This window comes from Diabrotica virgifera, chromosome 9, assembly GCF_917563875.1.
Source record: "Diabrotica virgifera virgifera chromosome 9, PGI_DIABVI_V3a".
NCBI classification, from domain to species: domain Eukaryota; kingdom Metazoa; phylum Arthropoda; class Insecta; order Coleoptera; family Chrysomelidae; genus Diabrotica; species Diabrotica virgifera.
In genome coordinates, this window is record NC_065451.1 from 26,533,892 (window position 1) to 26,552,522 (window position 18,631).

The 18,631-nt window shown below is 34.4% G+C and overlaps 1 protein-coding gene across 2 annotated transcripts in view; it reads left to right on the forward strand.

Annotated features, from left to right (window-relative positions):
- LOC114332053 (lysosomal alpha-mannosidase) overlaps positions 1–18,631 on the forward strand; it is a 137,983-nt gene that overhangs the window by 82,795 nt on the left and 36,557 nt on the right. For both annotated transcript variants that reach the window (XM_050660943.1, XM_050660945.1), the window contains 2 exons: positions 1,674–2,026; positions 4,427–4,712. In XM_050660943.1, coding sequence (XP_050516900.1) covers positions 1,674–2,026; positions 4,427–4,712 — 639 coding nt within the window. The remainder of the gene's footprint in view (positions 1–1,673; positions 2,027–4,426; positions 4,713–18,631) is intronic.

Here is an 18,631-nt window from a genome sequence, read left to right on the forward strand (position 1 = left end):
ATAAACTTCCAAATCTGCTCATATTGACTTTTAAATAACCTTTGAGGTATTTATGATTATCTTTAGTACTTAATCCATAACTGCTTACAAAAAGAAACTTAGGTAGTATAGTATACACTAAAATAAACTGGCTCTTTGCCTAACAGCGGCATTTGGCTTGAGTCACGAAAGGAGAGCAGTTTCTAACACTACATAGGTACTGCTTCTAATACCCTACATTTTCAGGAACTTAGAAAAAACTTGATTAAGAACTACGTCAGAACTTAAACTTCCAACTTAACTTTCTCAGAAAACCACTAAAGCGGCTTCTGCCGAGGCTACAACAAACGTCGCTCTTTGAAAACCCAAACTTGAATGACTCTCCTCAAACAAAAAGGCTTCCTTCCAAAATCCCACTCCATTTCTCTCATTCTACCCTACTCATCCAATCAACCTATAAAAAAAAGTTTAATCCTTCCTTATTTCATCATTGACTAATAACAATAACTAACTTCCTACATTTATTATTGACCAATAGGGAAAAACAAAACATATTCTAAGTCCAGCCTACTTAGTAGGGAACCATCAAAAATCGGTTTGCAAAGTCAGAAAACCTCTCCCAGTTCCACAGTTCTCAATAAAAATATTGATGATACCAGGATTCGACACCTGTGCTCTTGATACTCAAAGTAGCACGAATTGTGTATCTAAACTCCAAAAATCGTGGCGCCAAAGACCATTAACTACAATGTAACTCTTTTTTACATCACAAACTGAACGTTAAAAGTTCAATTTTCGAGCGATAATATAAACACAGAAAACCGAAATTAAACATGACTGCAAAATAATATAACGTATTTCTTTAACAAAACTGACAAACTACAATCCCATATTAAATTATACTCATGTTTTTTTTTGGAACAGAAATAAATTCCTTACATTCGTTCTTATGTCTACAGGGTGAGGCAAAATATGTTACATTATACATACACAATATATTTACGATTTTTTTGTTTCTGGGCGAGGCTTAAATAATTGAGTTCTTTTGAACCGTTTCAAAATTCAAGTGATATCCGATACTTCTTCTACCAATTGGTAATTTATCTCTTGCTATTTTGACCACAGGGGTCTACCCCATTCTGCTTATGTGGTCATTACATTCTTTTTTATGTAGTGTCTATTCTTTTACATACTGTACGTTATATTTTCTTCTAATGTCTTCACTTCACTTTCGATCTCTAAGCGTAAGTATTTCCTGTAATTCTTCTAAGTACTCTGATCTCTGCCGTATCCAGTAGTCTTTGTGTTGTGGCTGTTTCGGGTTTTATTACTGATGCATATGTCATTATTGGTCTTACAATGGCTCCATAAATTCTTGATTTCATCTCGGTGTTAATATGTAGGTTTCGCTATATAGTGTTATTTAGGCATCATGCCAATTTATTTATTTTATACTTGATTTTTTTAACTTCTTTGTCCAGGTCTTCGTAGCTGGACAGTGTAATTCCAAGGTATTTTATTTCCAGTACTTGTTCAATACTTGAACCATGGCATCAATTTCTATTTTACATCTGATTGGTTCTTTATGGATTACTATTGTTTATATTCATTCCAAAGATAGTTTTAGATAGATTTATATTACCAAGCTAGTTGTAGATAGGAAATATTGTACCTACTTTATTCTTTTTTTTTAGAACATGAAATTAACATATGATAAAACAACTTCAAAACAGAAACTAACAACAAGCAAAAAAACTGAAAATATTGTTCAAGAATTTTTATATTATCGCAGCAATAATGGTTCAGCTGATAATATTACCTCAGGAGCGTACATTTTCAGACCCGAAAGTGGTACTCAAGCCGTACTCATTCCAGAAGATTCAGACGAAGTTGGTTATATTCAAGGAAATATAGTATCAGAAGTACAACAACGTTTTGGAAAGTATGTAGTACAGACGATGAGGATGATGTCTGATAGTATCAATGGTGTGGATTTGGAGTATATTGAATATGATTGGATGGTAGGCCCACTGGATAACACTACAGTGTAAGTATGTCAACAGAAGTAAGTACACCAGAATACTTCATACAGGGTGCCCGGAAAGTCATTTTACCATAATATTAATGTTTCAACACCGCGCCAATGTTTACTGGCGTTCCAGCGCATAAACCGCAGTTGAGAGTTCAGGAAACTCTCACCTCATTTTGTTCTCACTGTCTGCATGAGAACTTCCCGGCCGATAGATTGGACGAGGCCCTCCAAAATGTCCTGTACCAATGCCCTGGCCTACAAGAATTCCAAATTTGACAGCGCTGGACAATAATGCAATATGGGGTTTTCTTAAAGAGGAGGTTAGAAAAGATAGATATGTTTTGAATGACGATTTTAGAAACGGAGTTCGCCAAGCTTTTACGACGTAGCAACTGTTGTCTTCACAGGTAGGCCAGGGTAATAAGACAAAAATATACCCTGTTCGTGACACTTCAGCAGCCAGGGTACTAAAGCGTTTTTTTGACAAGTAATACCTATAGGAACAAATTGTAACTATTTCCTGCGTAGCATCTGGCGGCCATTTTTATTTATAAACAATTAACTGTCAAAAAATGGCATTTTTCCCTTTTTTTCAAATCAATGGAAAACAGTGAAACTGATGATTTTTTTAGTACAAATATCTTTGAGATTATGGAAAAAGCTTTAAAATGACATATTACAAAGTTTGATATACTCATTTATTGTTAATATAATTGCGAAAAAAGGTCGGAATTGCAAAAAAATTATTTTCGCAATAACTGTTGTAAAAATTAGTGTACAGGTTTGAAATTTTTGTCAATTGAAGGTTCTTTGGAACTTAATATGTGATAAAAATTTCAAAGCGATTCATTCAATTGTTTAAATTTTATTCGAATTGTTTGTCTCAGAGAGCATTTTTTTTGCAATAACATAAATCAGAAAAAAATAACGTTAGAACCATTCAACAGGTGTCAAATGGAAGAGCATGAAGCTATATTTTCAACTTGGTTTAAAAAAAGCGAATAAAAATGCATTTATTAATAATAAATGATTATGCAAATGTATCGTAAATCTTTCCTTATAAACTTTTTGAATAACTTTTTCCAAAAAAATTAACTTTTTTACCCTGTTTTAAGTGCACAACTACCAAGTAATGTTATTTATATCATAATTGATAAAAAATTGTAATAAATATATATAATTTCTTATAAAACAAAAAGTTAAGCTTAATATGTGATAAAAATTTCAAAGCGATTCATTCAATTGTTTCAATTTTATTCAAATTGTTTATCCCAGAGAGCATTTTTTTTGCAATAACATAAGTCAGAAAAAATAACGTTAGAACCATTCCACAGGTGTCAAATGGAAGAGCATGAGCTATATTTTCAAATTGGTTTAAAAAAGCGAATAAAAATGCATTTATTAATAATAAATAATTATGCAAAAGTAACGTAAATCTTTCCTTATAAACTTTTTGAATAAATTTTTCCAAAAAAATTAACTTTTTTACCCTGTTTTAAGTGCACAACTACCAAGTAATGTTATTTATATCATAATTGATAAAAAATTGTAATAAATGTATATAATTTCTTATATAACAAAATAAAAAGTTTATAAGGAAAGATTTACGATACTTTTGCATAATTATTTATTACTAATAAATGCATTTTTTATTCGCTTTTTTTAAACCAAGTTGAAAATATAGCTCATGCTTTTTCATTTGACACCTGTGGAATAGTTCTAACGTCATTTTTTTCTGACTATTGTTATTGCAAAAAAATGCTCTCTGGGATAAACAATTTGAATAAAATTTAAACAATTGAATGAATCGCTTTGAAATTTTCATCACATATTAAGCAGCAAAGAACCCTTATATGACAAAAATTTCAAAGCTGTACACTAATTTTTACAATAGATGTTGCGAAATTATTTTTTTTTGCAATTCTGACCTTTTTTCGCAATTATATTAACAATAAATGAGTATATCAAACTTTGTAATACGTAATATATATAAAGATATTTGTACTAAAAAACCATACCATAAGTTACACTGTTTTCCATTGATTTGAAAAAAAAGGAAAAATACCATTTTTTGACACTTAATTGTTTATAAATAAAAATGGCCAAAATATCATACGCAGGAAATAGTTACAATTTGATCTTATAGGTATTACCTGTCGAAAAAATGCTTCAGTACCCTGGCTGCTCGAGTGTCATGGAAAAAACCTTATTACCCTGGACTAAGGGTATTTTATATAGATTCAGTTCTTTGATCTATCTTGTCTGTTGTTAGGTTTCATTTTGGACAGGACAGATCTGAGTGTATGGTTTTTTAATGGTGTGGTAATGTTGTACTTATTTCCTATCCTTTTTTATTTTTCTGATAAGCCACACGAAAATATTTTCAAAACCAAAATTATCATGTACACATTTTAGCGATACGGTTCACAGCATCGGAAAAGAAATAGTTAAACGTTACTATATCGAGGAAATTAAAAACAACAAGACCTTTTACACTGATTCCAATGGCAGACAATTAATTAAAAGAATAAGAAATGATCATGAATTCCACGATGATGATGTAGAAGCTGCTTCGTCTAATTATTATCCAGTTACGTCAAAGATTTCTATAGAAGACATCAAAAGTGACTTAAAGCTCTCCATATTAACTGACAGATCACAAGGAGGAACGAGTTTAAAAGACGGGGAAGTAGAATTAATGGTAAGTACAGTAACACCTGCCAATAACGGTCACTAAAATGTAAAGTCACTACTGGCCGTTATATGAAGGTGGCCGCTATTTTCAGGTTTTACACTCCACAAATAGTAAAAATTATTTAAACTAAAAAGGGGTAGTTCCCTAGGTTGGCTGTATACCATATAGTTAAAAAACTCTAACATGAAGTAAAAACCACTTCTATGTAAAGGGGCGTTTTCCTACAAATTCGCCGGTCGCTGGTAGCAGCGAATTGGTAGCCGCTACCAATTGATTCAGGCATCGTTAATGCGTTTTAAATAGAACTATTCTCCTCGAAGCTACTGGGTCGCTGCTACCAACGACTGAGTCGTCAGTCGCCGGTCGCCAGTCGTAGGTCTCGTTGGGAAGCAGACTATCGTCCCCAGTCGCCACAAATAATAGTGTTTTTGTTTGTTGCATATTTCTTTAAAGACTATGGAAATAGGTTTAACAGGTAAATATTTGTGTTTATTGTTTATATTTGGTGTATATTTTTTATAATTGGTACGTACTATATATTAGTTGAAAAAGTCGCCGGTCGCCAGTCGTAGGTCTCGTTCGGAAGCAGACTAGCGTCCCCAGTCGCTACGAATAGTAGATAGTGTTTAGTGTTTGTATTTTTTGCACATTTATTTAACGACTATAGAAATAGGTTTAAAAATAAATACAGTGCTCAACAATTGATAAGAATCAAAGTAACATTTTACGCCAAAAATAGTTGTGAGTTTGTAAAAGTTTAATATAATTATTAAAATATTATAAATATATGCAGTCTCTGATGATCAGCCTTATGCTGTTAAAGACGAATTCTTTGAGAAAATCAATGACGAAATTACTAAAATTGGAAGTACTAGGGAAGTGATCATAGCAGGCGATCTGAATAGTAGAGTCGGACAGAAGGTAAACAACAAAGTGGTAGGTCCACATGGAGAAATAACCCAAAATGACAATGGTGAAAGATTAATTCAAACCCACATAACAATTTCATGTTCTTAGTAGATTCATAGAACATACTTTTCAGAAAAAGTATATACTTAGAATATGCGTAATTACCATTGCGAATGTGCAGAGCATATTCTGAGTATATACTACATTACAGTACTTAAACGTTCTATGTATATACTTAGAATGTACTACCGCACTTCTTTTCAGTATATACCAAGAACATACTTTTTAGAAGATTCTAAGGAGGTGCTATAAACCTTCTATTTATATACTTAGAATGTACTATCGCACATATTTTTAGTATATGGGAAGAATATTCCAAGGAAGTGCTATATACCTTCTAGTTACATACTTAGAATGTACTAGGGCACATATTTTTAGTATATGGGAAGAATATTCCAAGGAAGTGCTATATACCTTCTATGTATATACTTAGAATGTACTATCGGACATATTTTTAGTATATGGGAAGAATATTCCAAGGATGTGCTATATTTCTCAGAAGTATGTTTTCAACATCACCCAATCTCATAGGTTCTACTAATATATTATATTTACATATTCTAATTGCATATGAGAATGTATAGTTATTACATTCTACAATATTACGTAAAAAGTAAGTATAAAATATATAAACTTTAGTTAGTTATATAGGTACCTATGTATAATAAATATTATATGGGTAAGTAGCCTAATATATAAAATGTAAGTAATATATTTAGTTATTATGTGCACATCAAAATAAAAATGCTGCTTATATAATTATATAATAGCCAAATATATAATATAATATGTATGTAAATTACTAAAATTTATAGGTATCTATATACATTATACATACTTTTACTTACTAGGTATTTAGGAAATATTGAAGTACCAATATGAATTTATTATTTTCAAGCTGCTTTTTATGTTCTTAAAATGTTTTAGTCCTTGTAGCTAGAAATAGAGTCGCTTCTTCCTCACAGCGTAGACATAAATGCCTTAACTGTACTGGAAACTATTTTCATATTTTGCCTTTTTGTTACCTACCCCCTTCCCTTGTGCAGGTATAAAATATGCAATGCAAGGGTCAGAATAACAATGAATGGCCGTTTCCGGATTCCCGAAAATTATACTTAGGTAAAAATATTTTTATGGTATAAACTCAAATCAAAATGGTGTATTCACTTCAATTGAAAAAGAAACGAGAATTTCTCATTTTTCTTCAATAGAATTAAGTTTTAAACTTTTTTACCATACAATTAAAACGGTTTAAAAAAATGATGAATTAGATAGTTCAGTAGTACCTACCAAAATACCCAAATTTTATTAATTATTCTTAACGCGAAGTTGATAATCTATAGGCTATAACATTCTTCTTCTTCCTATAGGTACATACAGTATATTCTCTTTAAGATATTTTAAAAGTATATACAAGTATGTGTTAAGCATATACTTTTGCATATACTTACGCATATACTAAGAATATTCGATTACGGTATATTCTAAGAATAAACTTTTACGAACATTCCGAGATACTACGTACACGAATGTGCTCAGTATATTCGGTGCAAGAATATTCTTCGAAGCACATGCAAAGAACATGAAATTTAGAATGTTTTTTATGGTACATGCTATGCTTGTACTACGCATATACTAAAAAGGATATACTTCGACGAATGTTGGCAGGATATGCTTAGAACATGATGCGAACATCATTGTTATGTGGGAATATGCGAAAACCATCAGCTAAAAATAACAAACGGGTTTTTTAAACACAAGGAGATACACAAATATACGTGGATTCAGGTAACCAGAAATTTAAAATCGATCATAGACTACGTGATTACAAAACAAAATACAACATTACAAGTAATGGATACAAGAGTATATAGAGGAGTATCATGTGATTCGGATCACTTTATGGTAAAGTCCGAAATAGTTTTTCCGTTTAGATCCAAGAAAACAAAAGAACCACCTGAAGTCACAGAAATTTTTAACACAACAAATTACAACCTGGACAGCTTACAACATGAAAGTACGAGAACACTATATCAACGAAGACTAAATGAAAAATTAGAAGATATAATCCAAAATGTATCCGTGGAAGAAGTGTACAAAAATATAATAGACAGTATGCAAACAGCCGCAAAAGAAGCGCTTGGTTTAAAATCCGAACGCCACAGTAAAAAGCTATGGTGGACCGAAGACATACAAAAGCTAATAATAGAGAAAAAGAAAGCGTACGCACGGTGGCTAAGTACTAAACATCAAGTAGACAAAGACAAATATTTGGACCTACGAAGAACAACAAGAAGAGCAGTAACAGCAGCAAAAAAAGAAATGTGGGATAGGAAATGCCAAGAGATCAACACTTATATAGGCGGAAGGAAGTGTTCAGAGACATGGAAATTTTTAAACAAAATAAAGAACACAGAAAGAAATACTACTTCTATTCAGTTAATATCAACAGAAAAATGGAAAGAATACTACGAGAGTTTGCTAACAGAAAGTAGAGACGAATATACCACCCAATCACCAACAGAAGTATTCGTTGAAGGCGAAGAGATAGTAGTGGGAGTTGATATGGTGAAGAAAGCTGTAAATGAACTAAAAAATGGTAGAGCTCCAGGGCCAGAAAATATTCCTGCCGAATTAATAAAATGTGGCACAGATAAACTCTTTCAAGCACTTACTTGGTGTATGAACAAATATATAAACGGTGTCACACCACCCAGTTTATGGAAAGTAGCTTATATTTCTTCCATTCATAAAAAAGGAAATAAGTTGGATTGCTCAAATTACAGAGGAATATCGGTAACTAGTACACTAAGCCGGGTGTACGGGCGCATTCTTAGAAATCTCATTGAGATGGAGTATAGGGAACAAGAAGAAGAAGAACAGGCTGGTTTCCGCGCTGGAAGGACTTGCACAGATAATGTCTTCTGCCTAAAACAATTAATTGAAAAAAAATCAGCAACCAATCAAGAGACCCATCTCATGTTTGTTGACCTCCGTAAAGCATACGACAGCGTTCCTGTGACTAAATTGTGGAAATCACTACAAGAAACTAACATCAGCTACACTCTAGTCAACGCCTTAAAAAATCTATATGAAAATTCTACATCACAAGTAAAAATTGGCAACACACTATCTAAAAAGTTCATAGTTAACAAGGGTCTGCGCCAGGGCTGCTGTATTTCACCAACTTTGTTCAAGATATATGTTGCAAAAGCACTAAACCAGTGGAAACGTAAATGCCACGGTATGGGTATAGACCTCGGAGAGGTTTGTTTATATACCTTACAATTTGCTGATGACCAAGTGATCATAGCTAATGATAAAGACTCTTTATCATAATAAAGACGACCTACAGTATATGGCAAGAAAACTAAAGGAGGAATATGAACAGTGGGGCTTGGAAATTAACGTGGAAAAAACTAAATACCTACCCATAGGAGCTGAGTTATCCAATATCGAACTAGAGGATAATGAACAAATCACATCCTGTAGTGACTACACGTACCTGGGAGTAATATTCGATAGAACGGGAAAAGACGATGAGGAAATAAAGAAAAGGGTAACACAAGCTAGAAGAACAGTTGGCTGCCTAAATGGAATACTTTGGTGCTCCGAAATAGGAATACAGCGAAAATACAATATCTATGAAACACTTATTAAAAGCAGCATACTTTACGGAGCAGAAACTTGGAGAATAACCGAGAACAACAGAAAAAAATTAGAAGCTGTAGAAATGGATGTGTTTAGAAGATCGTTAGATATATCCCGTAGGGAAAGAGTTCGAAATGAGGAAGTAAGACGACGAATTGGAATAGATGGCTACTTAACAACAGACATTGAGAGGAAACAGTTGATTTGGTATGGTCATGTTCAAAGAATGGAAGACACAAGATTGCCCAAAAAGATCATGCAGTGGGTACCACCAAACCGCAAAAAACGAGGAAGACCCAAAAAGACATGGAAAGAAGGGGTAACCAAAGCAATGAGTGCAAGGGATCTTAGAGAGGGCCAATGGGATGATAGAAGGACGTGGACGTTAGGCATCGGACAACGTCGAAAGACGTTCTAAAACCGATACATATATATATATTAAAATATTAATAACCTGACTTTGTTATCAAGTTTAAACGAAATAAAATAAATTTTGCTATTGTAGTCATGTAGTTATTGTTATTGTCCGTTTTTTCTCTTTTTTACTATCTTCAGCATGGAGTATTTTTACTAACTTTTAATAATGGAGTATTTTTACTAGTCAGTTATAAACTATGACTCGAAGACGTTTAGATATTGTCCGAATGCAACAGATTGTGAGGTGGGTCAACGAAAAGTGAAGTGGCTCAACGTTTGGGGTTTTTACAAATTGGTGAAAATAGAGCTTGGAATCGTTATATCATAAATTGTGTAGGCTCATAACGTTCATGGTGGGGGGTGACAACGGAGTACCAGGCCTGTTGATGACCGATATATGCGAATTATTGCTAGATGGAACCCAACATATTATACCTATTGCTCGCATAAACAGAACATTGCGTAACGCCACTGAAAGAATAATTTCAAACCAAACCGTTAGAAGAACGTTGCATATTATGCGTGGCTTAAGAGCAAGAATACGTTCATATCGTCCAGTAATAATCAGGGAACATCGCGGATTGAGAAGACTATGGGCCGAAGAACACAGCAACTGGACAACTAACGAATGGAGAATCTGTTTATTTACAGATGATTTGAGATTTCGCATAAACAATTCCGATGTTCGTACTTTGGTTTGAAGGAAACGAGGAGAGAGGTAAAATGAAAATTATAGGGTGCCTACAACTACTTTTGGGGGAGGCTCTATTTGCGTCTGGGGTGGTATTTGTTTTGATGGCCGCACCGACTTAGTGGATCTGACAAATTCTACGATGATGGCATAAAAATATAGAGTATGGGCTGTAGAACCAACTATTGTACCATTTGCGGGTTTAATCGGAGAAAGTTTTGTCCTTATTGACCAGTATCCCGTGTCCAGTATCACGGTATTGACAGAATGAAGTGGCCAGTCCTGTCACTAGATATGAACTGCATAGAACTTGTCTGGGCTGCTATAATACAACTATGTAGATGTGTTAGATAATAATACGCTTATAATACGTTAGATGTGAATACGCTTCAACAGTTAAGTGAAACTGTGAAGCACATATGGACAATTTGGCATCAACATTTTTTGAATGCATTAATTGAGAGTATGTAATAGGGCAAAAAGTATAACCCATTCACGAGGAAGTCCAATAAAATATTAGAATTTTTTATTTAAGTTTTGTAGGCCAATTATCCCGGTATTTTTGATTTTGTAGGACACAATTTTAAGTTCCCTTATTTTAATAAATTTATTTTCTTGTTAACATATATTATTTTTGCTTTTGATTATTTATATTTCAAAATATATGTATATTGTCTAATTATAACCAACGAAAAAATACTGCAACGTCAACAAACTTTTAAAATATTTTAAATAATAATTATTATGTATGATCCTTATCTATTGTTGAGCAGTGTATTTGTGTTTATTGTTTATATTTGGTGTATGTATTTAACTATTTTATAATCTACTATTTATAATGAGAAATAACCCACAATTTTACCAAAAAAATATTTTATTAACAACGAAACCCGATTTGGGCTTCGAAACGTTAATAAAATATTTTTTTGGTAAAATTGTGGCTTATTTCCCATTATAAATAGTAGATTATAAAAATGCCACAAGGAAATAGCTTCAGAATAACAATAACTATTTTATACTACATTATTTGAAAAAAAGACACATTAATAAATTTTGGAAAAAACTGTTAAGTACATTGTTATTATGCCTACCTACCTACAGTAATGGAGGCTTTTACTACAGAAGATGATGAGCAACTGATTCATGTTGTTGGCAATTATCCTGAATTTTACGATCCAAAAAATGAATCATATAAGTTGACGGTAAAGAAAGACATTTAATTTCGGTAAATTTAATTAAATAGAGAAGTATTCGCAGCTACTAGCGACTCGGTAGCTGCTACCAATTCGCGGCTACCAGCGGCCGGCGAAGTTGTAGGAAAACGTGCCTTAATTGGTATATTTATTAATGGTATATAATTATACCAATTACATATAAGTGGATTTTACTTCATGTTAGAGTTTTTTAAAAATTATTTGGTACTTTGTTTATTTTAAATTAAAATAAACAATATTATCAGGTGGCTGCCTTTGACAGGTGGCCGTTGACACAGGTTTTACTTTATATTTTTTCTTTTTGTTTCTTTATTTTTAACAAATTAGTTATTTGGTTGACTTTCTCATAATGTTATATGTATGGTACATTCCGTGTCAAATCACTCAGGCAAAAAATTTTGGATCTCCGATTTGTCTGAAAATTGGTATATAGCTTCTGCGGAACGTAAAAATAAGATATTTAAGGTCAAAAAATCTTCTTCTTCTTTTTTTCTCAAATTGTTATTTTATGCGATTTTACAGTGACTTGGTGTTTATTTAAACAAATTTGCATTTTCTGTCGTAAAGTATCAATGAAAAACATTATATTTTAATAGAAAGGACTCAAAAAAGTCATTATATGGCATTATAACAAGTTATTTTGAATCAAAACAAGTTTTTGATCAAATTTTATATTGTAAAAAAACGTTAAAATACCGTTTTTTACATTTTCCTCCATTCCCAAAATAAATCATAATCGATTTGGCTGAAAATTTGCCCACAGATAGCCAAAAGATATGACTTTAAGTGGTTAGAAGGATTTGAATTATATTACAATACCAAAAAAGTAACTTGCAGTAATATCAGACTCAAAAGTATATATTAGTTCAGTCGGGATAGCATTTGACCTTGAATGCCGAGCTGCCCAAAATTTTATTTTTCTGATCTTTAGGGGAGTCAATAGTAGCCTAAATTTAAAATCACGAATGAATTCCTCCGTTACGTTAGGCGCCATCTTGATTTTAAAGGAGAACCTGTTTTGCTCAATATCTCCGCCATTTTTAACTTTTCGACAAAAATGGTAGGAACTGAAATTGTTCCAAATAAATCGTGTTTACAATTATTACAATTTCTTTTTAACAATTTTTGTCGTGAGGTCGATATTTTCGAGTTAATTTTACTTACAGTAGACGCCTATATTTTTGACTATATTATTGCATGTAACTTTTTTGGTATTGTAATATAATTCAAGTCCTTCTCACCACTTAAAGTCCTACGCTTTGTCTATCTGTGGGCAAATTTTCAGCCAAATCGATTATGATGTATTTTGGGAATGGAGAAAAATGTAAAAAACGGTATTTTAACGTTTTCTACACTATAAAATTTGATCAAAAGCTTGTTTTGAATCAAAGTAACTTGTTATAATGCCATATAATGACATTTTTGAGACCCTTCTATTAAAATATTATGTTTTTCATTGATACTTTACGATAGAAAATGCAGATTTGTATAAATAAACACCAAATCACTGTAAAACCGCATAAAATAACATTTTGAGAAAAAAAGAAGAAGATTTTTTGACCTTAAATATCTTATTTTTACGTCCCGTAGAAGCTATATACCAATTTTCAGACAAATCGGAGGTCCAAAATTTTTTTTTGCTCCAAAATTGAGTGATTTGAAATGGAATGACCCATATAAAAGAAATAATAAGTTTTCTTGTTTATTTAAATTTTTTTCTTGTTTAATGGTAAACCTACATCGTAATCAGCAGCATTATATATAGTTCAGCTCAACAGGCCTTAGGTGCCCAATGCTTCAATGGTTTTCTTCCATTTCTTTCTGTCTTGTGCTAGGTTTTTTCAATCTTGTACCCTCAGCGACTTCAGATCTTCTTTTGTTGACTCCAGCTATCTTCTTCGGGGGCGTCCTCTTTTTCTTTTTGTACCAGCCTCCGTGTTTATTAATTCATTGGGAACTCTTCCTTCTTTCATTCTTGATTTATGCCCGAGCCATCTTAATCTTTGAATTTGGGCGAGTGTTGTTATTTTTGGTTGTCCATATATTTGCATTATTTCTTCATTCGTTCTTCTTCGCCAGATATTCCCCTCTTTTAGACCTCCATATATCCTTATAAGGATCTTTCGTTCCCATCTATCTGATTTAACTTTCATGTCTTTATTTAATGTCCAGGTCTCGCTAGCCTAGAGTACCGTAGGTCGGATAACTGTTGTATATATTCGTTTTTGTTGCTTTTCTGCATATTATCTTCGACCTCAGTATCTTAGTTAGACTCCCAGCACTCTTACTACCTTTCGCCATTCTTTTTCCGATTTCTTGGTTCTCTTCGTTCCTATTTGTTAGTGTTACTCCCAAGTAATCGAATTGACCGACAATTTCGAAGTTATATTCTTTACTTGGGCTTCGTATCTTAAAGGACTGTCTCAGATGATTTTCATTTCCCTTCATCACCACATATTTCATTTTGTCGTTTTGTCTTCGTTTATTTGTAAACCATATTCCTCGGCTGTTCTTTCTAGTTTATTGAAGATTTCTCTTAATTCTGCAGGTCTCCTTGTTATTAAGATCAAGCAATATTAAGACAAAATAAAATATTTTAAAAATTTTCTGTTACAATGTAGAAGTGAGTCTTCTACAGCGTTTTCTGTAGAAGAAGTCTTCAGTTTTTAGATCTCTGGTGGTCATTGCACCTTCGACATCTTTTCTTCAGGACCGTTTTGGTCTACCTCGTTTTCTTCTAGTGTACGGAGTCCATTTTTCTAGTATTTCTGGCTATCTATTTTCAGACAAAGCTATATGGAAAGACAAAATGTTGAAAATTAAACTATCAAACAGGAAAAGAAACGAATGAATCCGCAACAAAACAAAAGTGAAGGATGTCTCAACCCAAGTAGCAAAGCTTAAATGGTAGTTCACCGGACACACCCTACGGCAGAAGGATGAAAGATGGACTAAGACAATAATGGACATTGGAGACCTTGAAACCACAAACGAAAAAGGGGAAGGCCACAGATGCGATGATCAGAACACCTGAAGAAACACACTGGGTCAAAATGGATCCAAATTACCCAAGATAGAGAGGCATGGAAGAAGGAGGGGAAGGCTTATATCCAAGGATAGATGTTCAGGCATTCTGTGCAGGTGTGCATACCAGTTGTCTTTTAGCTTTGATTGTGTCTATTATGTCTAGATCAATTTCCATTTCTCTCCTCATATCTTTGTTTCTCACTCTATCAAGTCTAGTGAGTCGCCAAATATTGTCTTCAATAGTTCATTTTCATGGCCTAAATTGTTCATTTGTTTTTTGATTTATTTCTCCAACTTCGGCGCCGAACAACTGAATACCTTCTATTATTGTTTTATAAATTCTTCATTTTATTCTCTTCAGATTTAGCCATACGGCTCACACTCCCTCTAAGGGGAAAATTGACTCATCCCAGATACCTACGGTATCAAAAGGATTGAGCTCTGGTGGGACTCTTTTCGTGTTATCGAGCCCTAGGTGACTTGGAATGCAGGTGTATCTCCCAAAAATTTTCGTACACTTCTGGCCGTTGCGAGTAGTACCGCTTTCTGCATGGTCTTATAAAGATGTTTATTCAGACCCAGCTTTTTAATGTTTTCGAGGAGGGTCTTCGGAATGACTCCAGTAGTAGACATAATAATCGGTATCATCTGGGTACTTTACATTCTCCATTGCCTTCCTATTTGAATTTCCAGATCTCTGTACTTGGTGATCTTTTCAGTAAATTTACTACGTAGATTATTGTTGTTGGGCATCGACACATCAATTAGTGTAGTTTGTCTTGTTAATTTATTAACTAGTACGAGATCTGGTCTATTATGTGCCACTGTTTGGTCTGTGAGCACAGTGCGGTCCCAGTATAGCTTGTAGTTGCCATCCTCAAGCATACTCTCAGGGACGTATTGATAATACGGGAGATGGTCCGTTTGGAGAAGTCCCAGCTTAATAGCTATCTCTTGATGAAGGATTTTTCCCACTGCGTCATGCCGTTCCTTATATTCAGTTGCAGCAAATGCCTGGCAGCCCCCTGTAAGATGTTGGATGGTTTCTTGGGCTTGACATCCATATCAGCATCTGTCGTTTTGAACCTGGGGGTCGTTGATGATATATTTCAGGTAATTTCTGGTTGGTATAACCTGATCCTGAATGGCCAGTAATGAACCCTCCGTTTCAGAGAACATCTTTCCTGATGTCAACCAATAGTTCGACGCTGTATTGTCGACATAGTCTTGGCTGACTCATTGGGATGTCGCCCGTGCAGAGGTTTACCCATCCAGGTGCGCATTTTTTCGTCTTTAGTGAGGTGGTTTACGCATTTCTGGTTCCCTCAGTTTGATCGGTGTTGTGTCATCTCGTAGAGTAGATGTCTCAGCTTGCAACTGAAAATAATTTCTTAAATTAGCAATTTGTTTATCTAATTGCTCACCTATATCCATAAGTCCTCTTCCTCCTGGATTCCGTGGTAATGTTGTTCTTTCTACTGCACTTTTAGGATGGTGTTTTTGTGCCTTTGTGAGGTGTGTTCGTTGAAGATTCTCTACGTCCGTTTTTGTCTACTTAACAATACCAAACGAATAGCTAAGCGCGGAACATGCGTAGGTGTTTAGTGCCTTAAACAAATTTGTACTGTTAAGGTGTGAACGAAGCAGCTGTTTTACCCTTCGTATAAACTCCGCCGTTATCTCAGTTTTCATTTACTTATGGTCAATTTTCCGCGCTTGCTTTACTCCAAGATATTTATACATATCGTTTTCACCCATGGCCTCAATGTTCTGGCCATTTTGCATATCGAATCCTCCGGGCTGTACTTTTCCTTTGACTATATTTAAAACACTGCAATTGTCTAGTCCGAAGTGCATACTTTTGTCATTTGAAAAGGATTCTACAGTTCTTAGCATCTCATCTAGTTGGTTTCGAGTGGAAGCCATTAATTTCAAATCATCCATATACAACAGATGATTAAGCTTCGCCACCACATTGTTGTTATTTTTGATGCTAAAACCTGCGTCAGTGGAGTTCAATAGCTGAGACAGTGAGTTCATAGCTAGACAGAACCACAGTGGACTTAACGAATCTCCTTGGAAAAGGCCCCGGCTGATTGCGATATTTTCAGTTTCGATGTTATTTTCACCAGGTATTTGAAGGTGAATTCTACTCTTCCACTTTGTCATTATATGCTGTAAAAAGGTCACTATATTATCATCGACTTTATATATTCTCAATATATCTATAATCCATTCATGCGGCACTGAATCAAATGCCTTCTTTTAATCAATGAAGGCAGTAAATAGGTCCCTCTTTTTGGAATATGCTTGATTAGAAATGACTGAGTCGATGATAAGTTGTTCTTTGCAACTCATGGAGCCCTTGGTGCATCCTTTCTGTTGAGGCTCTATGATATTGTTCAGTGCACAGTGTTGGTAGATATGACAAGCTACAAAGGATGTGACCAATTTATACAAAGTTGGATGACAAGTAATTGGGCGGTATTTGGCTGGATCTTGAGTGTTATTTTGATCCTTCGCTATTAAATAAGTGGTTCCCTGAGTTAGAAATAATGGTGTTTCCTGCGGATTAGAAATAACATTATTAGTTAGTGTTGATAAGCAATCATGAACACTCCAAAACTTCTTAAGCCAGAAGTTTTGAACTCCGTCTGGTCCAGAAGATTTCCAGTTATGAAGCTCATTGATGATATTTGAGACTTCTTCCGTGGTGAAGGGTTCGTAGAGAGTAATAGTGTAGTATTGGCACTTCTGTGACGTATCTTCTATCCAGCCAGCATTGTTGTTAAGAGCAGCTGGTCTGGAAAGTTGATTTCCCCAAAACTCATGAATTTCTTCTTGGCTTGGATAAGACTTATCAAGATTTTCTACGGTGGAATTGAATCTTCGATAAAAGGCCTTCTCAGCAGTCTCAAAAAGGGCATTATCGAATTTTCGGTTGTTACTCACTTTGTACCTTCTTAGTCGTCCTGAATAAACGGAGAGTTTTTGTTTTATTGTATCCACGCACTGTTGGGCTGTGTTGTTTTCTGGATCATATCTTGAGTGTCTTGCAGTACTCAGTATTATTTCTTCAGCTCTCCTGATAACTTTTCTACTTCTTACACCTCGTATATATTCTGTGACTTGACCAATATCCCTACGCAGTAATTCAATCTTTCCGAGCAGTATTTTTCCCCAGGGTGCAATTCTGTTACCAGTCCTTCCGTTGTTAGTACCACGTCGTGTTTTTATCTTAACGCCCATTACATTAGCAATTGCTGTTGCTGCACAGTAGATTAGCATGTGCAAATATTCTAATGTGTGGGCTTCTACGACATAATTGGGTAGGACTTAGGGGTGTCATGGTGCGGGAACGCCGTTCCGGCACTGGTTAAGAAAAGAAAAAAGAAATAAATAGAGAATTTAGGTTTTGTAAACAAAAATTGGCATTGCGTTCCGGCACTGTGTTCCTGCACTGCTAATTTTGCCATGACACCACTGGTAGGACTTCAGTGTTCACAATTTGTAACAGCGCCGCTAGTTCCTTACAAGAGTTTATTCGTGGTAGCGATGGTCTTCTAAGTGGGTTTGTTCCATTAAACTCCTGTACTGCACATGCCATTTCGCTTACTAGGTTATCACGTAACTCGTTGTTTTCCTGCTCTGTATTGTAAGGTTGAGTTTCTTGTATGGCAAGCTCAGGAATCTGCTCATGACCTTCAACAGGGACTTGATCTTCAATTACTACATCGGTATGAATCTCCCGTTCGACTTCGCTTCTGATGGTATTGCGTCTAGTCTCTGGGATAAGGTTGTTTCTTATAATTACCCGGTATTGGTCTGATACTCGTTGCTCCGATACTTGAATATCTGGGTACGTCCTGCAAAATTCGGCATACAGCTGTTGTCGGTAGCCGATTTTTTCTTGACCGAGGTTTGTCACCTTGTAGTAGAAGCGCAAAATGTTTTCA